Source organism: Psittacula echo (assembly GCF_963264785.1).
Source record: "Psittacula echo genome assembly, chromosome: 24".
Classification (NCBI taxonomy): Eukaryota; Metazoa; Chordata; class Aves; order Psittaciformes; family Psittacidae; genus Psittacula; species Psittacula echo.
Window position 1 is genome coordinate 5,694,703 of NC_137759.1, and position 21,285 is coordinate 5,715,987.

The 21,285-nt window shown below is 46.7% G+C and overlaps 1 protein-coding gene across 7 annotated transcripts in view; it reads left to right on the forward strand.

Annotated features, from left to right (window-relative positions):
• Nucleotides 1-21,285, forward strand: part of PTBP1 (polypyrimidine tract binding protein 1) — a 28,680-nt gene that overhangs the window by 1,204 nt on the left and 6,191 nt on the right. Inside the window, exons 2-11 of one of the 7 annotated variants that reach the window (XM_080634203.1) lie at nucleotides 2,595-2,625; nucleotides 3,192-3,319; nucleotides 12,584-12,659; nucleotides 13,568-13,737; nucleotides 14,759-14,905; nucleotides 16,111-16,281; nucleotides 17,018-17,128; nucleotides 17,453-17,627; nucleotides 18,409-18,498; nucleotides 19,745-19,887. In XM_080634203.1, the coding sequence (XP_080490329.1) occupies nucleotides 12,635-12,659; nucleotides 13,568-13,737; nucleotides 14,759-14,905; nucleotides 16,111-16,281; nucleotides 17,018-17,128; nucleotides 17,453-17,627; nucleotides 18,409-18,498; nucleotides 19,745-19,887 (1,032 nt within the window). In that variant the 5' untranslated portion in view covers nucleotides 2,595-2,625; nucleotides 3,192-3,319; nucleotides 12,584-12,634. Of the gene's footprint in view, nucleotides 1-746; nucleotides 843-2,594; nucleotides 2,626-3,191; nucleotides 3,320-12,583; nucleotides 12,660-13,567; nucleotides 13,738-14,758; nucleotides 14,906-16,110; nucleotides 16,282-17,017; nucleotides 17,129-17,452; nucleotides 17,628-18,408; nucleotides 18,499-19,744; nucleotides 19,888-21,285 lie in introns of those variants that run through there. The other 6 variants (XM_080634202.1, XM_080634198.1, XM_080634199.1 and 3 more) reach the window with 6 other exon arrangements.

The following is a 21,285-nucleotide window of genomic DNA, read 5'->3' on the forward strand; positions in this document are numbered from 1 at the left end:
CACGCTGGGTATCAAAAATAAAGCTCCAGCGTCTCAGATCAGGCGTTCTAACGGCAAAACCGGTTGGTTACCAGCCGGCTTCACCGTAGTTCTGAGGAAGGCTGATTTGCTGTGCGTGTTAAAGCAGTTGGTATTTGAATGGAGACGGTTTAGTATCATCTGAGCCTTAATCACCCCGTTATCTTGGATCGGGTTCCCCCGTGGAGGCTGTTGAACCTCCAAAGGCTGCTTCTGAAGGTGGTTTTGGGTCTTTGCCTCTCGCTGTCCACTGGTTGCTTCCGTCTCCTTCTCCTCAAACCAGTACTGTGCTTTTCAGTTGAGCCCAGCTGCGTAAACTGCTTTGGTAAAACATACAAGGAGTTAATAGAGGAAAAACGCTGCTTTGGAAAATAACCTCGAGGTTTTTGTGGTGCTGCTGGATTTTTCCCCTTGTTGTGTAGGAATTCAATGCAAAAATACCTCTTTTGGAGAGGGGCTTTATTGCCAGTTCTTTTGGAACTGAAAAAGGCTTTAATCCCCTGCTTAAGGTTGATAGAGGACAAGAGAATGAAGCTTAAGATGTAATAGTTTATTGGGGTTGGGGTTGAATGGGAAGTACGTTGCACATTTCTGGAGTCAAACTTCTTCCATACTGTTGCTGCTTGTTCCCTGTGGTCATTTGTTATCAAACGGGCTTCCATGATATTCCAGTATTCCAGGAATTGATAATTCTTGGCAAATCAACCAGCTCTTCCTGCTGGAGAGTTTGAAATGCTGTCCCCTGTTAAGAGTACTTTCATGTAAAACATTTCCTGTGTGAGAGGCCCACAGGAGGAACAGGAAGTGAGAGAAACTGCTCGGGGGTAAGTTGGAGAGTTTGGGAAGCTCGGGAGATTCCCTGTTGCTACTCTGCTGTGCTGGGAATACTGCTTCTTTCACAAGGCTGTGAAACCAACCGGGTGAATGTGTGCGTTTTCACTGAAGAAACACGTACTCGGAGTCATTCTCATTGGTATAACATGATGCTTTAAAGTGCTCTCTGCAGATGGGTTTGATTAGTTCATTACTGCTGGCCCTCCCAGTGCACCAAACCCCATCTGTGCTCCATGGATCCCGGCACTCTCCTTGCACGGAGTCGGCTTGAAGGAATTGGCTTGAAGGGATTGGCTTGAAGGGGGGGAGGAAAGAAAAGGGAAAAGAAACTATCGCGTGGCTTCGTGGCCCCAGCTCCGGCTCTAAAGCACTGGGTTATGATGACATGGCAGGTTGGGTTGGAGGAGGAAGTCCGAGGAGCTGAGCTGGCCTGGACTGGTGTGATGGCGTGTTTGTAGAGCCAGGGAAATGGGAGTGACTCAACACGGAGCAGTATTTAATGGCCTGAGACGTTGGTGCAGGCGGGTAGGGCAGGAAGGACCAGGAAATGCGAGTTCTCTCTGCCTTAAATCCCTTTGTAGGCTCGTTCTGAAGTACTTCAGGCTTCACGGTGCTGGTTTAGGAAGGGCTGCCCTGCCTGCTGCTGCTCTGCCATGTTCCTTTAGAGTTGCTACAGGTCTGTTAACCGCTCCTGGTTCCTGTTCTCTGAAGTCACGGTCAGCTTTTTGGGAAGGCAGGAGTTGAAACAGGCTGTTTCTGCAGTTCCAGTGCAGTTACTGCACTGAACCAGGCAGTGCTGCATATATGTCAGTCTAAAATGGTCATTTCTGCTCTGTTTTGTGTGGCTGCTTTACAGTGGTTTGGAGTTTGTTACCAATGTATATACATGATCTTCAGTGCAAGGGTAAAACTGGAATCTGGGAGCACTCTTGTAACGAGGTGTAACATGTAGGTGCTGGAATACCCTGGGACATTACCCAGGTGCCGCACAGCAAGCTATAGACAAGGCATTCTGATGCCATTGTGAAAGAAGCTGCTCTAGGTCCACGGGTGTGCTGCTGGTGTGAGGTGCCTGGGGTACAGCTATGCTGTTTATCGTGTTAATCAGGAAGTCTCGATGTAGGAGGTTTAAGCGCTTATGGTTGAGTTGAATAACTGCTTGGGTTTGGGTTTTGTTTTTTTTCCTTGAGATTTGTGTTAGGGAAAATGCTGTTTGTTTTTCCAAGTAGGAAGGAACTGATAGAGGAATGTTGTGTACTGTACAGGCAAACCCCAGCCTGGGAGCTGCCCACATCTCTCCTGCACCCCTTTAGCCTCACTACCAACGCAAGGATTTTGCTCCAGAGCCTCCTTAGAGCCCAGCAGAGGTTTCCTCTTTGCAAACCAGGGGGTTAAGAACTGTAGAAGTGAATACTTTGGATGGAGTTGACTCTTCCTTGGTCAGAGGTGGTGTTGGAAGTGAAGTACCTGCAGGGTTTGCTCTTAGCCCCTGTGAGCCCTTGCACAAGGAGCAAGCCCCATGCTAGGGAGGGGAAGAGCTGTTGGGTTTCTAGCACTGCTGGGTCTTGGGTCTCCACCATCACCATCTAATAATTTCCCTTTGTATAAACTGTCCTTGGCTCACTTGCAAAGACAACTGTGCACTTTTGACTTGCTTTTTTTTCTTACTGCTGTAAACTATGCTGGATATTTGTGGCAAACCTATCTAACTTTTTTAATCCTTTTCTTTCTTTTTTCTACAGCATTGTCCAAGATTTAACAGTTGGTACAAAGGTAGGCACTTCTCACTTTTTCTCTCTTTTTACACTGCTCAGCATCTGACCTTGTTTTAGCCTCACCAAATGTAGATCTTCAGCTTTAAAGGGTTATTTCTGGTCCCATGTAAATTGGTTCCAACCAGAAGGTAATTTAGTTTCATGTGCACTGAAAACTTTTTTTATGGCTCAGCATTTAGCTCTTACCATTTGGACATTGATTATCAACTGTCAGAAAAGAACTTTATTGCATTTAGAAACAGCCCTTTCCCCTTCTAAATGTCAAGCCATGCTTGTTATTTGTGTGCTAGGCATTGCTGCTCAATGGAGAAATTGGGCCTTTTGAGAACTCGATTTCCTTTGTTTGTGTGAATTCCTGTTCAGTTGTATGTCAGAAATCCTTCTGCCTCCCCCTTCTCCCCCCATAGTGTTTAGCTGTTGGTTTTTATCTCTTGTGAGTACAGTAAATATGACCTTCATCCTTCTAGTCTCAGGTTTTGAAAGTGCAGACTTAGCCCTGAAACTCAAAGTGCTGACAGGAGCCTCCTTATCTACAGTGCTCAGTAACAGGCTGTTGTGTTCCAGGATAAAAGCTGGGGCCTGTGAAATGGTCAACTGGAATGTGCGGGATAGACTGGCACTCCCTCCTGCATTAAAGGGGTTTCTTGTTCCTTCCTGACCATTGGAGCTAATGCTCTGGGATCAGGATTACAGTAAGTTCAGCCCTTGAGTTCTTTTTCTTAGATAGTATGTGTGAGTGTTGGCCTTTGGCTTCTTTAATGGCCCGACTTGTGTGGTGTTAGCATCTCCATTATGAACTGAGCAGTGTGGTGACTTGGAATAGGCTGGTGAAGTGGCTGGAGTAGAGGTGAGCTCTGTTAGGTCTATGTGAGTGAAGAAGGAGCATTAGAGAGAACTTGCTCCTAAACAGCAAATAGGTTTTTGTGCTGGAAGTGCAAAACTCGATGTCACTGCTGTTAAGCATAAGCATGGTTTAGTGCTTCAGGGTTTGAGGGACATCAAATGCATGAAGGGGGCTTGGTTTAATGGCTGTAGGGGGAGATTAGTCTAACTTTTCCTTGTATGAGAATCTGAAATTGGAGTTTATTGTAGTGCCATGATAGTGTCTGGTTCTGCTGTGAGGAGCTCAGTTTGACATCAGAGAAGGAGGAGGGAAGGCTTCAGCCTGGACAATGAGGTTGGTTAATACTTAAGAGCTATTGTAAAAGGTGGAGTAAGTCATCCCTTGACCTGCAGAGCAGTTTGATCTTCTAGTAAACTGATTAATCTAGGTAAGAGTCCACTCAGTTGGTTTTAACTGGGTAATTTGTAGCTGTAGGTTTCTGCAGCTTTAAGAAGTGGTTTTACACAACTCAACTTCACCAGGAAGCTTCTGAAGCTGTAATTGTCCTCTTGGTGAATCTTCAAGCTTCCGGATGTGGGATTGCACAGCTCCTCACTCCCATCTGTGGGGGGGTGATTGCAGTCCCTAGTGCATACAGTGTCTAAACTGAGGGCTGGGAGCCATTGCATCCAAGGGCTTCTGCTCTTCACACAGCCAGAGCTGTAACCCCAGTCATGGCAGCCGTACCGTGGGGTGGTCAGTGGTAGGACCAAAGTGGGCATCGAAACTGAGATTTTTGTGCAGTCAGACAGGGTGAGTCTTGAGAAAGTTGAATCAAAATTTAGAGTGGCAGAAGCAGAAAGTTGAATCGTTGGGATAAAGGTAAGTTTTAAAATTACTTTTGACATTGCCATGTTACCTGATGATGTTGGAATAAGTCATTGACTGAACCAGTGTAGCTCGTGCGGCAGAACGCTCTTTAATGCTGTGGTGTAATGTGTTGTACGTGTCATAGATTTGCTCAGTTAAGTCAGAGCCCTGCTTGTGCACAGCTATAGGAGCAAAGGGAAGGCTTCCCTTACAGCTTCCCCCTGCTCCTGCTTCTGTATCACTGGAGATCCCCTGCCTGCAGGGCTCCTGCACAGAGAGCTACAGGCATCTCTTTGCAAAAGCTGTGTCAGTCACTTCCTAAAAATAGTTACCTCTGTGGTAAGTGTAAAACCTCATTGGCTACAGCTCCTGAAATGTTGTTGTTGCTTTTGTGGTGCTTCCCCTTCAACCTGCCCCACTTTGGTTTGCTAAGAAGCAGTTTGAAGGCACTGCAGAAGAAGGTTTCCATGATGCTACAGAAGCGTTTTGCCTTGTCTTTGCTGACATAACTACAGTGATGGAACTCTGTCCATCCACCAGCATTTGTTTGCTCCCTGGGGCATCACTGAAGTCGCTTCAAGGATTAACTGCTGCCTCACCTTCACAAGCAGACGTTCTTTAGAACTGCCTGGGAACTTAGTGCTCTGAGCTGTAGTTTTGTCATCTCTGGCTTCATGAAGGAATGTCCCAAAGTTGGAGGATTCTCAGACAAGTAGGAAAAGCGCCTGTGATGCTGAGCAAACCTTACCTGAAGAAGTCCTCAGATGTTCTCAGGCTTGCTGCTCAGCACTTCACTGTCTGGTGCTCTCGTTCTGAACCAGGATGGTCATTGTTCTTGGGCTTCACGTTTAGCCTAGTCCACAGGCTCCTCCTCAGTTTCAAGTGTGTGAATTAGTTTAGGAAGCTCATTGCAATCCTGGTGTGGGACTGTTAATACACAGCCTTCTGGAATGTTCTACACGTTAGAAACACAAGAGTTAGGACTTGTTTCTTCCCCTAATGTCATTGCTGACTGAAGAGGAAGTATGACCTTAAGATGGACGCACTGTATTTGAACTCCAGGGTACTGTGTCTGACCGTGCAATTGCCTCTTCTCAGTAATTTGATGGAGATTCCTCTGGATCTCCTTTCCCTCTTTATTTTGCCTGGATGCCACTACCTCCTCAGGCTCTTAACGGTCTCCAGACAGCACTGGTTACTAGAAAGAGTATGAACTATGGTACATCATTATTAAGTGCAACTGTTTCAGTGATTGGGAAAGTCTCAGTGTAATTTTGTAGTTTCTTGGTTAACTTGAACATTCTTTTTTTTTTTTTGGAAGCTGATGCTTCCAGAAACAAAGAGCAACCGCTTTGGTGGCATTTGAGAAGTTAATTTTTAAAGCAGGGCTTGCTGGAGTGTGGTACGGGCTGGCTGCATAGAAGTCATTTGTGATCAAGCCAGGATCTTTGCCATGGGAACAGTAATTATGGCTTCAGGCAGCAGGCCAAGAATGTTGTGAGGAAATTCCAGTCCCCTCCTATGGCTTTGCTTCGAGGCTGCAACAAGCTGGCTCTTGTGGCTGCTCTAACAGGCGTGATCACACGTGTAAGCCACATGTTGGTAGCGGGGTGCATGGGTGGTGATGTCCTTTGGCAATGCCACGTCAGCCAGGTTTGATAAAGAGCTTCATGTGATCTGTGTTCCCTGTTGTATAGGGTTTGATGCACCTGTGATATACAGGTACCTGTCCTGTGATGGGTTCTGACACAGGGCTACATCTGTGTTACCAGGAGCTGCTGGGTGAGGTGAGATCACTGCCACAGGCTTAGCAGCTCTTTGAGCTGTGCAGAGCAGTTTCTCCATCACACGTAACCTGGGTTTTCATGTGGGAGCCCCCTCGAGTTCCTTGCACTTGGAAAGGAAAGGAGCTGGGACTCCTCAGAGGTGAAAAGAAATCTGTGTGAGACTGTAGAAAACAATCAGTTAATGAAATGGTTGAAGAAAATATTTGGGTTTAATCTCAGGCCTCGTTTGCCCTCAATCTGTGCTGATTCAAACAAATAGCAGAATACTGAACACATGTGAATTTATTTATCTTTAATTCCATAAGCATGGGATAGAGTCTGGGCCCTGAGTCACTGCCACTGGTTTCAAGTAGTGCCAGTGCCACATTTGCTGCCACCTTACACCAGCAAGGAGAGTAAGCATGATTCCAGTTCCAATCCTAGGTAATTCTGGTATAGCTTCGTATGAGAACTCGTTGAATACTCTGCTTAGTTCAGCAAGTGTGTGCTGGTAATCCCAGTGCAATGATGGCTCCATGGTTGCCACAGCAGGTGCCATTATTACACAACTGCAATTTAGACGAGATTGAATGAGTAGTTTCTTCTAAACCTGCATGTTCAGATTGCGCTGCTCCAGATTTGGGCACAGAATGTTCTTTCACAGGTTCCATTTTCCCAGCATGACTCACCCAGTGGCATTTCTTTGTGATAGTGTTTGTCCTGTGCTTCACCAAGGACCTGTCTGCTGAGCTGCAGGATGTAAAAGCTCAAGGTTGAGGAGCAGTTAAGTTTCAGCTTGGGAACAGAACCTCATAAAGCCTGGGTGTGGGCTGCCCTGCAAAGCCAGCATGACTGCATTGCTGCAGCTCTTGGAGCTCAGGAATTTGGGGCTCTTTGAAATGGCCACACCTTTTGTTTGCTCAAAGGGCAGGTTTGTTTTACAGGTTGTCTCCATAGTAGCAAAGACTGAGAAAGTCAGGGAGGGGCTGCTGGGGTGAGTGGGTTGAGGAGCTGGTAATGCACCTTATTGCACAACCTCACGCTGGGCTGTGTGAGCAACTGCTTTCAGGTAATGCCTGAGCTTCCAGTGCCTGCCCTCACAACCCCATCTATGTACACTGGAAATGGTACCAGCTATTGTGGCAGTATACCTGTAGGACACTTTTCCTGAGCACTGGATTCTTTGTAGTGCTCTGACCAACTGACCTGGTTTCAAAGGTGCAATGTGTGTGTGTAGCCAAGTATGCTATTGGGAATTTTGGTGGGAAGTTTGCCATGCTGGCTCTTTGGGAAAGGTATCAGACTCAATCTTGTGCAGGCAAGAGCGAGGTTAGAACAACTTCAGAGGCTGTAAGTGGTAGGTGGTATTGCTTGGCCCCAGCTAAACAGTGTAGTTAAAAAAGGACCTACTCAAGGCCTGCCAGACGGGCTGATGCCTCCACTGCAGATTGACTCCAGGGGTGGAATATACCAGCTACAGGGCTGGAGTTAACCTGACAAATGCTGCAGGGGTTGCTCTATTTGAATTGGTACATAAAAAACAGCCACAAGCTATTTGATGAATGAAATTGTTATTTCCCCCTCCACCCCCCCAAAACTGTAGGTTCAGACCAGGTTGTGTGAGCTGTTTGGTAGCAAGAGGTTAAGTGACACTGAAGATGGACAGCAGCATCCTGCAGTGTCTCATTTGGCCCAGGCCTCCTGTCTGCAGGGTCTTGAAGCTCCCTTGTGTTGATCAGACATTTCCAGCTTTACTGGGACCAAAGGAGGATGCAGTTAGTATGTTGTTTGTAACCCAGATGGCAATGTTCTTCACACTGCTCTACCTTTACATGACTCAAAGAGAGTGTTGGCAGCAGGAGATGGGACAGGGGGTAACACGAGGGAGCTTTGCTGGAAGCCAGTTTTGTGGGGAAGACAAGGAAAGCTGGCATCCTTCTGAGTGGTTTAAGGTTAGTTTCCGTCCTAGCTTTTGAAACTCAGCAAGAAAAGCTGGAGTGTAACGTGAGTGTGAATGATGATGTCACCAGCCTGGATTTCTCTTCTGAGTTCCTTTGCAAACCGACTGGAGCTGAGCACTGCAGCATGGAGCACATTCCTCTGGGGCTGAGCTCATACGAGCCCTCGGAGCATACCTCAGCAGCGCTCCATTCTTTCTGAGCTCAAAGACACGATGGTTTTTGCTTCTTTCATCAAAGCAAAGGGTCGATGTGAGCTTCCCCATGATCCCTGTGTCGTTTGTGCAAAATATTTTGGCGGCCTTTTACTGGCTCTAAAATCATCTTATGAACTTGGGGCAAAATGAAGTGGAAGGAGGGTGCTGGTGTGCTCTGCCATGAGACTTGTGACAGGGGTTTTATCCGAACTTAAGCAAACCAAGGACTTCCAACAGTCCAGATTTTTACTGGTTTCTTTCTAGAGGGGGATTTTCAAGGTGCTTTGCTTCTTGGAAGTGCCTTTTAGGTGATGGCCTGTACACCTTCATCTGCCTTGTTCTGCACCAGAAGGAGGGATACTGCTATTGCTCATTGCTAGAGCAGCTCTGCAGTCAGGGCTGGGAGTGCTGCTGCTCTTTGCAGGGTTCCTCATGAGCCAGGAGTTTCCTGCAGCACCTGGGTTTGGCTCTTGCCATCTTCCTTCCCATGATCAAGGATTACATGGGGCAGCTGTAGCATATATAGGTGTGCTGGCAGAAGTTGTGACAACCTGTGGTTTCACTCCAGACTGTGACAAGGTTCAGGTAAAATCCTAGCAGCAATGGGACAATTGAGAGTTGCTTTTTAAGCTGGGAAAGCCTGGCCAAAAAGCTCTGAGAGCTTTTTGGTTAAAACTGAAGCATCTAAAGCAAAACTAAAGATCAAAGTTCATTAAAGATAACTCAGAAAAATAGGAACTATTTGAAATCTACCTTGCCTTTAACTCGGAAAAGGGAACTAAATCGTTGATGGCAAAACTACCCCGGAGCAGGGGTGTTGGGAGTACATGAATGCAGCTTGAGCAGTAGAGCTTTTGTAGCCAGGAGTGCAGACAAAGAAGGCTGCTGTCATAGAAACGCTCCTAGGCCGGCTTCTACCTGGCGATTCTGTGGTGGGAGCAGCCTGGGGAGGAGCTGCAGTGAAGCTGCAGAGTGGGGGTTGTTTCCTATGACCAGGAAGAGGAGATTTGTTCCTTCAAGTGAAGGCTGCCGTTGCTGTGAGCACACTGTTGCTGCTGCAACAGAATTGGCTCAACAAATGTCACCAGGAGTCCGTGCCTCTTGTGAGCAAGGATGGGAACTTGAGGATCGGAAGAGCTGTCTTGAGTTGTTGCTGCAGGGTTGGGTCTCCCCATGGTAGTCACAACTGAAGGAGGTAGAGGGGTGGAGGTGTGGGTTGGTGCTGGCAAGCTGCTGAGCACCCACACAGCTGTTTACTTGCTGTTCGTGGGGTTTTAAACCTGAATAAAACAATACCTCCGAATCCGTCACTTTTGTCTTGGCTTTCCCAGTATCAGTCAGGACACCCAATGGATATGATGGTGGTGGTGGAAAGAACTCTCCTAAACCTTTTCCAAGAGCCAGGCTGGCTTTGGGTCCGCCCTAGAGATTTCTCGGGGTTATCTGAGATAAGCTCCAGCAGTAACAGAGGAGGAACAAACACTGCTGAAGAGTCATCCTTGATGCAGCATCCTGTGGCTGGGGGAGGTTTGGCAGCACCCTGTGCTCAGTGTTACTCCTTGGTGTAACTCCTCAGTGCATGGTAAGGCTGCCCTAGCAAAAGCAATTGCTTCAAAGGAAGCCTATGTGGAAGAGTTTGGGTATAACTGTACAGAGTTCTGCATGTACTGCCTGTGAACTTCCTTGTGCAGAGAAGAGTCCTTGGAATAATAGTAGTTTTCTAACTGCTGTAGCCTTCCCTCTTGCACGTACTTCCAGCTGGGAAGCTTACAAATTGCCTGCTGCTGCTTTTGATGTGGAACAATTGTCCCCCTCTGCCTCCTGGCTCTGGGTGTAGTAGGCAGTGGAGACTGTCTCCAAGATAAGAGGGGAGTGGATTGAAATGGCTCTTTCATTAAAGCAACATGAACATGTGGAACCCAGCAGCCAGCAGCATTCGTTGTCCGTGTGCCCTGCAGGTGAAGATTGCAATATGGGAGAAAATCTTGTTATTGAACACGTCATCAGGAAAGTGGAATTCAGGGAATTGAAATTCTTTCCATAATAGTATAAATGTTTGGTTTTTCCAGTTTATAGTTTCCTGGTGTTGCCTCCACGAGAGCCAAATATGTGGCGTGTATGTCCTGGTGTTGCCGTGGTGGATTGCAGGGACTGCCCCTGCACAGATGCATTGATTCTTACTGGGAATGCTGGAGTTCTCTGTGCTCACAAATGTACAAGCTGCTATTCAGGAGCCCTTTTTCTACAGTTCAGGGCCCATTAAGGCCTCATGTGAGGGGTTTCATGAGGCCAGTAAACACTTGTCTGCTTTGGGAGGGCTTTTGTCTGCTGCTGGCTGGTGCTTGTAAATAGCTGCCAGTTGTATCCCAGGCCCCGGAGTAAAGCCATGCCCAGAGTGGCTGCAGGAGCTTAGGCACAAGAGTGTTTTTACATTAAAGTGCTGGGTTTTTTCCCTTTACCTGTGGATTTATGCCTGAACTTGAGTCATCAAAAGGCTGGGATCACAGGGAATAGCCTCCTAGACTAGCTTGGGGAATCCAGGTGCTAATTAGAAGAGCTGTAAAAAGGCCTATTCCCAATTCCTGCACCATGTCAGGAGGGAATGACCTCGCTGATGCCCACAGCCTTGGTGGAACCTGGTCAGTGCTGCAGGTGACCAGCAGCAGCGCATGAACCATGGGTTGGAACCTGGCCCTGATTCCTTGGATTCAAGAGATCAAAGTCCTTGAGCGTGTCTTTTGAAGAGCCAGCAGTGAGTAGTCAAACAAGAAACACAGGGTTTGAAAGCACAAGTGCTGTGTCTGCTCTGCAGTGAGCTGGGGCTCTTGTGTGACCTACTTCTGCCTGTGTGCTGGGAAGGGAGCGGGGAGCTGCTGTTGTCACACAGATAGGGTTTCTGCAGGTGCTGCCACATCTAGGGCATGGTGGGTGATGGAGTGTCTGGTAGCCACAGGGTGAAGCAGCGCACGTTTCCATCAAGATGGGAGGGGGGGCTAAACAAGGCAGGCACGAGCTCTGTTCTTTTTTCTGCTGGTGAAAGCCTTTGACTGTGGCATTTCTCTGCAAGAGTCACATAGAGAACTGTGAGAAAATGCTTCTTCGTGTTACATCTGCATTACTGTGTTTGCTCACAGGTTACAATGGGATTTGAGGTCGTTTTGTCTAATGAAGCCATCCTGATTTTAAGCTGTGTTATGTGTATAAGCATCAATTGTGCTAAGAAGTGATTTGTAGTCTTAGTAGTGTTTCTCGTAGCTCCTTCTTGGGTTAGACTAATGTAGGGTGGCTTGGAGGCAGTTGGGCTGAGTGACTTTTGTGTGAGCAGATGGAATTACACCTACAGCTCCTAAAAAACCTGGAGCAAACGTGTTTCTAAAGCTCTGCAGTACCAGGGGCTGTTGTCTAATCCTAGTAGGAACAGACTGGTTCAGAATTGCTTTGTCAGATGTTTTCTCCCTCCACACTGCTGCAGTGAGCAAAGTCACAGAATCCAGATGTCGGGATATGCTGTGCTACTTGTGGGGTTTGGTTTTGCCAGTAGCCACGTTGATGCTGATGTGGAGCAAAGCCTGAGGTGCAGGGTAGCAGCAGAGGATGGGATTCTGAAGGTTTAGTCTCTGTGGACCTACATGTGCTTTCTGAGACTTGATGGTGCTGCTGTTCTGGGCATTGTGGCTACAAGAAGCCAAACCAGGGACAATCTGGTCTGCACTAGAATCCAAATTGTTAAATGTGGACCCATTTCTGCTGTGAAATCTGAAAAGTAGCTTTTTGCCACTAACGTTACATTCCTGCTCTGCCCTTTTTTGGGGTAGGGAAGGGAAGAGATCACATCTCTGCTTCTCGTAGTTGCATCTTCTGCTGGTAACTGGAGATTAAAACTGATCCATAACAGCCAAGTCACACACAGACAGTTTTAGCCAGCTTTTGGTAACTTGTCTTTTGCTTAAGATGTCCTTGCTCCTGGTAACCCTCCTGTGCCCTCAGTGGATGCCAGGGGGCCTGTTTGGTTTGCTCTTCATCACCTGTGGGACTGTTCTGTTGCATTCCCATCCTCCTGGTGTATCTCAGTGCATTTAGTGGCTTTGGACAGTTCAATGATGCTTCAGCTCTAAAGATCCCTAATGCTTAGCAGAAAGATACTGGATAGTGCTACTCAATTACTAAATTGGATCTTACTTATATTTAATTTATGGAGGTGAGGTTCACTGCCCACTCTCAGTATGTTTTCACTTACGCTTCAGCTTCTCTACAGCTTAGGCTCAATTGTTCTGCTTTAGGAGGACCTGAATAGAACTCAGTAGAAATGCTCTCAGTTTACCTTTCATCTTTTCTTTTCCAGCGGGGAGCTGACGAGCTTTTCCCTACTTGTGTTACTAACGGACCCTTTATCATGAACGACAACAATTCTTCTGCAGGTAATGTTGCCTCTGGAAAAGAACAGCAATTTATAAGTGTTGCAGATACTAGGAGGAGGTCTGGGGTTTAAAACCTCTTTAGTTTTGGTGTTTCTTAGGCCTTTGTAGGACAGTGCTGAATAGTAATAATAAACTTCTGGCCTATACTCATGTGAGTTTTAGTGGACTGAAGAAAATCGGGGCAGACCAGTTGCTAAAATGATTTCACAGGATTAGAACTTGCAGGCTTTGCTCCAAACTTAAAGCACAGTTGAATTTTTCTAGGGTTATTGGGGCTGTATGGAGCAGTTTGCTGCTCTCTGGGAGTGTGACCCTATGGAGAGGTCAGGAATCCCACCCAAAGCAGTATCCATGGGTGCTCAGTCCAGAGTTCTGCCCTCTGTGCTTGTCCGTGCCTCGAATTGTCTGTCTTGGAGCTACCTTCATGTCCTGCCTGTGGCCTCCCTGCCACACTGGGCCAGCTCTGGTGCTGTGCTGCAGCAGCCTTAGCCCTGTGGACAATCCAGCTGACCCGAAAGGACAGTTTGGGTCGTATTTAAGAGTATCACTTGCTTTAAGATGTCCCCTTCAAACAGCTTCATTGCTAAGGATGCCAGACCAAGTGAAAAGGGTCTGAACAGTGCTGTAGCATCAGTCTCAGCCCTACACAGAGTAGAGGGGTTGGTGTGTGCTGTAAACAAGCTGTGAAATGGCCACTGGAGGCTTGATTCTACTGCAGTGGCACTCAGCAACATCACTTGCAGCGTGTCCTTTGGAGGGGGGCGAGGGGGTGAAGTAAAACCATGTGTCTTCAGATTTTAGTGGAATTAGACTGCGGAATTTCTCTGTAAGAAAGCAGTAACTGGATGGGGAGCGCAGACTGGATGTGAGAAGCTCTGAAGTTTTGGGTAACACTTTTGTTTTTCCAGCTAATGGAAACGACATCAAAAAATTCAAAGGTGATAGAAGTGCTGGAGTCCCGTCCCGAGTAATCCATGTCCGTAAGCTCCCCAGTGATGTCACAGAGGCAGAGGTCATCTCCTTGGGCTTACCTTTTGGCAAGGTCACCAATCTTCTCATGTTGAAAGGCAAAAATCAGGTATTGTCTCTGTAATTGCAGGCGGGGCTTGTGGCAAAGGCTTGATGGGTTTGTCATCTGTAAACCAGGCCCAAGTTGTTTAAACAACTGTCAAGTATTAGGAGTCAGTAACACCTGCATGCTATTATTTGACTTTTCCATGATTATCCCATGAGCTGTAGAAAATACTGTTTTCAGGCTGTGCAAGGAGCTAAGTCCGTAATTGCAGGTTGTCTCCTATAATCAGCGTTGTGCCTGGTTTCTAAATTGCAGAGCAGGTAAATTATTTGGACAGCAGTGACATGAGTTGGCCTCTTTCACTCAAGCTGCTTTGACAGTTGAGTAACCACCAGTGTAACTTTGCATATTAAGGACACCTTTACAGGTACAATGAATTAGGTGGGTAAAGCCAAACCACTCTTGGGTAATGCAAAAGGTGTGCACTAATTTGGTAACTAAAATTGTCTTGCAAATGAAGGAGTAAAAAGGCAAAGCCAGCTTTAATAATCTCTTAAAATACTCTGTCTTAAATATTAATTACGAAAATGTGCCTCTGATATATCACCTGCTGTGATTACATGTAAGTACTTAATGGAATGACTTGCCACAATCCCTTAGGCTTTTGTTCTGAAGTAGAAGACTGTAAAGTCACAGAGCAGTGGGTGGGCTTGCTGCTGCTTACAGAAGTGTGGGGAGTTGCTTAAATGACAGGTGTTAAGAATCTGGATGACTGCTGGATACTTGTGTTCCTGCAGACACTTCTGCCACTTTCCTAAATATGTAGCATGGAGATCTTAGGATGAGACTGGAACATTACATTAAATCAGTCTGGACAGCGAAGATCCTCGCTTGATCTTCGTACAGTCGATTCTTAATCCTGTGTACAGAAACCTGCATGGAAATGCAGTTGTGAAAATCAAATCCAGTTGCAGTTCAACTGGAAGTTCCTCCTAAAGGCAGCCTTAGCGTGATGCTGTTGCCGAGTGTTCATGCTGACTCTTGAGCTGCTCTGATGTGTCTGTTGGGTTTCACTTCTGCACAGGCTTTCATAGAAATGAACACAGAGGAGGCAGCCAACACCATGGTGAACTACTACACCACTGTCACTCCAGTCCTCCGGAGCCAGCCCATCTACATTCAGTTCTCTAACCACAAGGAGCTGAAGACAGACAACTCTCCAAACCAAGCTGTTAGTTGTTGTTCTTTATGTTGTCGTACTGGTGGGAGGGAGAGACACTTCTCAGCTGCTGGTTTGAGTTGTGCTGCTGGTGTAGGCCTGGGAGGGCTTTAAGATTTGGTTTAACAATCAGAGAGTAAAGTCTCCTCTAACAGCTTTTATCTAAAGTCTCAGCAGGCTGTTAAATGGGCTGCTAAATCTTCCTTCATGTCAGGGGAGAGTATGCCAAGTGAATAGGAGATAGAAGGTGGCTTAGCATCCTTTAGGTAGAAATAGTGACCAAGTATGGATATGAGGACTTGCTTAACATCTTCAAGGTCTGTATGAAATGAAGCTCTGATGGGGCAAAACTGCAGTGTGCAGCAGAGTGCAGCCTGTTGCTGGGAAGTGCTGGTGTTGATGCAGGCAGCACAGGAACACAGCAGTTCCTCAGGCTTTGTCTGGGCTGTCTGGAGTTTATGTGCAAGATCTGCTGTGCACGGGGTAAGAAGTTCCCTGTTTTGACTCAGCCGCTCTTGGCAGCCTTTCAGGACAGGAGCACTGGAAAGAAGTTCAAGTTACTTGTGGCTCCTTATCGGGGTGGCTGCCCAGTACACCCAGTTTACTGCCTCTCACTTTTCAGGCTGAGTTTCATCAGGAGCAGAGCATCTAATGCTGTGCAGGTGAAAGGCTGCTTGTGGGTGCATCTAACAAAGCCAGCACCTGATGCAGGACAGTGAGAGCATCAGTGTTGTGTGAGCAAGAGGGACGCTACGGGGAGTAAATTCCCAGCCAGTTCTTGCTCCTGGATCCCAGTACAGATGGGCATTAATCTTACTCAGTCCTGTCAGCTTCTGTAGCATTCTGGAGATGGAGTTTCACCCCAGAAGAGCCTAGCTTTCCCTTTTCCTGAACAGTGGAATAATTCTGCTGCATCAGTAGATGCTGAGCAAGGTTCTAGCCTTAGAAAGTACTTAAAATAGTACTTATGCTACTGCTAATAAGCTGGTTTATTGAGTTAGTATTTTCACATTGCTCTTACTGATGGGGATGGTCTGCGCTGCCCATGTTTAAAATGTGCCAAAGTCAGTACATCCCCAGCCTTAGGAGCTATAAACTGCTCTCTCTGTTCTGCTCACTGCTGAGTTCTAGCAGTCTACAGACAGGAAGCTCAAGGAAAGCTGCATGTGTCTGCTGTGCAAGCACAAGTGTGTGTCTAACAGTGTCTGGTTCTGCAGCGTGCTCAGGCAGCTCTGCAAGCAGTGAACTTGGCACCGCCGGGGAGCCTGGCGCTGCCAGCCGCTGCCGCAGCTGTGGATGCAGGAATGGCCATGGCTGGCCAGAGCCCTGTCCTGAGGATCATTGTGGAGAATCTCTTCTATCCTGTCGCTCTGGATGTTCTGCATCAGGTAAAACATGGCACCACACCTTCTTGAAGGTGGTCCTGGAAGGAGGGGTTGTGTTTGCTGTGTCTGTGTTCTAACAGGATGTGGGTTTATCTCTATAATAAAAGTTCTGAATGTAGCTGCCAAAAGTGTTCTGGAGACCCCAACACCTACATGAGATTCCTCTGGTTTTGCTTCCAGTCTGGCCAGACTTGAGTGTCCAGAGATTTGATTGCTGATCCGTTTTCCTTGGATTACAGTCTGGTACAATGCAAGGGACAAACAGTTCTGTTTTCAGGATGGTTCTTCAAGTTCTGCTTGGGGTTTAGCGGAAGTAGCTGCCTCACTTCTGTCTGCAAGGGTAGGGGGAAACCAGTCCTGTGCCTGGAGGTCGTTGGGCAGTAGCTTGTTTGGCAAGTTCCTGCTGCAGTTGCTTAACTTCATCTCTGTGCTTCAAATGCAAGCTTGACTGCATTGAAGCAGCTCTGAAATGCTTGGAAAAGCTTCCGTTTGGGAAGGTGTGTATGAACCTTCTTGTGTAATAGTTCCTAACAAACACTTAAAGGAGACAGCTGGGTCACCCTGGTGTTTTTCTAGTCTGCCGTGATACAAGTATAGTTTAAAGCTTTACATTTCGAAGTTGGAAAGCTGACAAGGCGAAGGAATAACGTTTCATTGTTTGTGCTTCTACTCATGGAGATCAATATGAGATGAACTCGCTGGAAAGGAGCTTTCAAGAGATGCAAATATTCTCTTACAGATTTTCTCCAAGTTTGGTACGGTCCTGAAAATAATCACATTCACAAAGAACCACCAGTTCCAGGCCCTGTTGCAATATGCTGACCCAGTGAGCGCTCAGCATGCCAAACTGGTGAGTAGTGTGCTTGCAGTGCCAATACCTGAACTATCTTCACTTTTAGGCTTGCTTTTATTAGTGTAGGATCAATGTTAGAAGTGTTTTGGGGTGCTTGGGGGGGGGATCACAAGGTTTATGTGAACATTGCCCATGAGCAGGAGTGGTGCAGGTAATGGGAGAAGACTGAAGGGGGGGGGCTGAAGTAGTGCTTTCTCTACACAGAGTGGGGGGGATACCTGCAGATGTCCCAGCAGAGCCCTGGTACCTGGGATGTTGTAACACCTTCTGTGTGATCTCTGTAAATGCATGTTGGGTGAGGAAAGGTCTGTTTCTTTGCAGTCTTTAGATGGACAGAACATCTACAATGCCTGTTGCACGCTGCGCATAGATTTCTCAAAGCTCACAAGTCTCAATGTAAAATACAATAACGATAAGAGCAGAGATTACACACGACCGGACCTACCTTCTGGGGACAGTCAGCCCCCTCTTGATCAGACCATGGCAGCTGCTTTTGGTGAGAACTCTTGAAGTGGGCACAGAACTGATGCATGTGACAGTTGAGAAAGGGCAGGGAATGTAACCTGGGTGTATTTTCAGGTTGGATGTAAGGAAGAAGTTCTTTACTGTAAGGGTGGTGAGGCGCTAGCACAGGGTGCCCAGAGAAGGGGTAAATGCTCCATCCCTGGCAGTGTTCAAGGCCAGGTTGGACAGAGCCTTGGGCAACATGGTCCTAGGGTAAGGGGTCCCTGCCTGTGGCAGGGGGTTGGAACTGGATGATCTTAAGGTCCTTTCTAACCCAAACCATTCTATGATTCTGTTGGGTCATACGGAATTGTGGAGTATGACTAAGAAGGAAAACTTGGAAACCACTGATCAGAGTAGCATGAACTACCAGTGTGGCTGTGGGTGCTTGCTGCTGCTTTGGAAGCTGTTCTCCCTTCGGGTGAGGACTGGTGGAGGCTTTGCAGCTGCCTAGGCTTCTGGTGCCATCTGCTGCTTTGGCAACAGTATGAACCCGGGGTGGTGTCACCTGCACTTGGAAAACTGGGGTGGGTAAGCAGTTACAGGAGCTATTAGCTTGTAGTCTGGTTAACAGCAGAATTAGAGGAAGGAGGAATCGTTGTTGTAGTGTCTTGAAGCTCAGTGTTCCATTAGAGGCATTTTTGAATTCTGCTTGGTTTAGGGTGTAGCTCTCAACTAAATGCATACGTTGAAGGCCAGATCAAGACATTCCAGCTAAGTCTAGAGGTTTTCTTGCTATTGGGTGTTTTGTATAATGTGTATGTCTTTCCCAGGTGCCCCAGGAATAATCTCTCCTTCTCCATATGCAGGAACTGGCTTTCCTCCTGCCTTTGCAATTCCTCAGGCTGCAGGTACTGTATTTCGTAAGTTGAAATTTTATATAGATTTTCTGTTGCTGAAGCATTTTGATGATTTAAAGCTAAGTAGCCATATTTTGGGAGGTTAGTGATGTCAATTCTCAATGCTGGCACTTGGGCATAGAGGGAAATGGTGTTTCAGTAAGTAACCTCAACTAAGAATGCAAATGTAGTACCTCTGGCTAGGGAGTATCCCAGGGCAAAGAGGGAAACGGGGAGCAGGATGGGGGAGTCAATAAAGGCAGTAGTTAAAATAGCTGGGGGAGATGGGGAGGGGGGTGAAATGTTTTGATTTGAGCTCACTTTGACAGCCATAAATGTGGTCAAAAGCAAGGAATCCTTGTCCATTTTCCCCTAAATATTTGGAGTAAAGCTGTTGTTTAAACATGACCCATGTGACAAGCACTGTTTGAGCTGCACTGGCAGTTTGCAGCTCATCCTGCAGGTAACAAATTACTACTACTTGCAGAAGTAGCCAAGTGCATGAGGTTCAAGGCTTGGGGTTTAGGTGCTGAACCCACTTACTGCATTGCCAGACTAAACAAGGTCTGCTTTGGTTTTCATCGCAGACCAAACTCTGTTGACTTCCTTGGAACTTGATGGAATTTCCTTGCTTTTGACAAGCAGCACAGATGGAAGAGTGGAACTGTTAATGTTTTGTTAATACCCTGTTGGGGGAATATCCTGTGCCACTTGGATTATATTGATTACTAGTGGTTGTTTCTTGAACTCCAAAGCTCTGCCCTTTGGAGGGCTAATGCAGCGAGGTGCCAGCAGTTACTGTGAGCAACCTAGAAATGCCTGTAAATGAAACTAATGCTTCTCCATTCCTGAAGAGATGATATATAATACCTACTGTTAGATGCATGGTTAAAGATCAAAGTGTGTTGGCATGCACTGGTTGGAAAGACCCTTCCAAATGCACTGTGTGCAATACCTTTCCTGCACCAGCAGAGCTGAGGCTTTGTGCTGATTCCGCTTCTTGTGAGACATGCAGCACATTGTAGTCAACCAGACAGTGCTGAGGCACCTGTTAAGCACCAGGCACTGCAAGAGCAAATCCCATTACAAACCATGACATTTCCTGCAGCACCAGAATTGGAGGCTCCTCTTGCTCTTAGCATACGCGGTCACCTTGGTTTGAATTATGACTTGCATGTTACAGAAGGTGGTGTTCTCCCTTCTGGTGCAGCAAATACACTAGAGTACGTGCTGTTAATTCCTTTACTGGTTAATATTCTTTAATTTCCAGGCCTGACAGTTCCAAGTGTTCATGGAGCACTAGCTCCTTTGGCTATCCCAGCAGCTGCAGCGGCTGCAGCAGGACGGATTGCCATTCCCGGCCTCACTGGGGCAGGGAACTGTGTGCTGCTGGTTAGCAGTCTGAATCCTGAGGTTAGTGGAGTCCTAACTTTACTCTTTTTTTTTCTCCTTCTATTACCTCTGCTTTCACTTTCTGAACACAGATTGTGCTGAAAGTCATTGAAAGTGAAATGCTGCCATAACCTAAAGGAAATGGCAAAACTAGAAAAGCAGCTGCTGTGCTCTGCCAGCTCTCAAACTCAAAGCAGATCAGTACTCTAGTTGCTGAAGGGAAATGAGAAAGTCCATCTCAAATTAAAGCCTTGCTCTTCTTTGGTTCAAAGCCAAGGATGCTGCCTGCCTGCTCTCATCCCATAAAGACTACAATGCCTGTCCCTTCCTCCCTCTTTTGTTTGGAGTCTCCCTGCCATTCCCATGGAGTAGTGTCATTTGGGTCACAGAATAGTCATGTCCATGCTTTCTTTTCCTTGGCATGTTCTGGTTTTTAATACATTAATTCAGAACTACAGAGAGACTTTGTTCTGACCTTTGCTCTTTCTGTGTAGTGTCTGGACGCCTGCCAGCTTGACCTTGTACCTGTGCAGTATTTTCCTCTGCCATGTGCTTGCACATTTTCCCTTTCCAAGATTCCTGGAAGTTTTTCCTTAGCTAAACCCCTTAACAGCTCACAGTTTACATTTTCAATTCTACTTAACTCAGTGAGTTGAAATATTTGGATTTCTTTAAAAATACAGCAAATAATATTTGAACAAAAACCTTTCACGAAAGACAGCAGCACAAGAGAATCTGATATGGGTATCTGGGACTTTTCAGTCAGCTTTTGGCTCTTTGATGGATTGAAAGTGTAGAATCTTCTGGTGTGTGCAGTAGAGTCTCTGCTGCAAAACCATTTAAGTGGTGGGACTGTGCACACAAGTTAATGCTACTTGGCAAAGCTCTCAAACTTACTGGTGATGTCAGAGTAACCACAAAACCTCTTTTGCATCAAAGGGAAAGCCTGGATGTGATGAATGATCAAAGTGTTTTAACTCGTGATGAGATGAACCAATTGACTCAATATTTTCAGACTGCTCTTTTTATCTGTCATTACTGTTTTCTCCAGGGCATGAAATAATGGCAGGGACTGGGATACAGCTTTGGTTTGGATGAGTTGCTCTTCTACCTAGGAACTCCTCTGCCATCCCAGGAGGTGTCACCGCTGCCTCGCTCCCATGACTTGCTGGTCAAAGAGAAGTCCCAAATGTTAAGAGCTGGTGACATTATTCTCGACCAGCGCTGTCAGGAGTGTGGTTCTTGGGAGGATTTGGTAGCCTGGGTGGCAGTGGCAGGCTCAAGGGCTGTGCTGGACCTGTTAAACTTGCACGAGTTCTCAGCTCCGAACAGTGTCTGAACAGTGCGCACAGTTCTTGTTGAAGTAGGAGAGAGCAGTTATTTCATGCCTTGTGGTTTTTGGTGAGCTCTTCACTATCC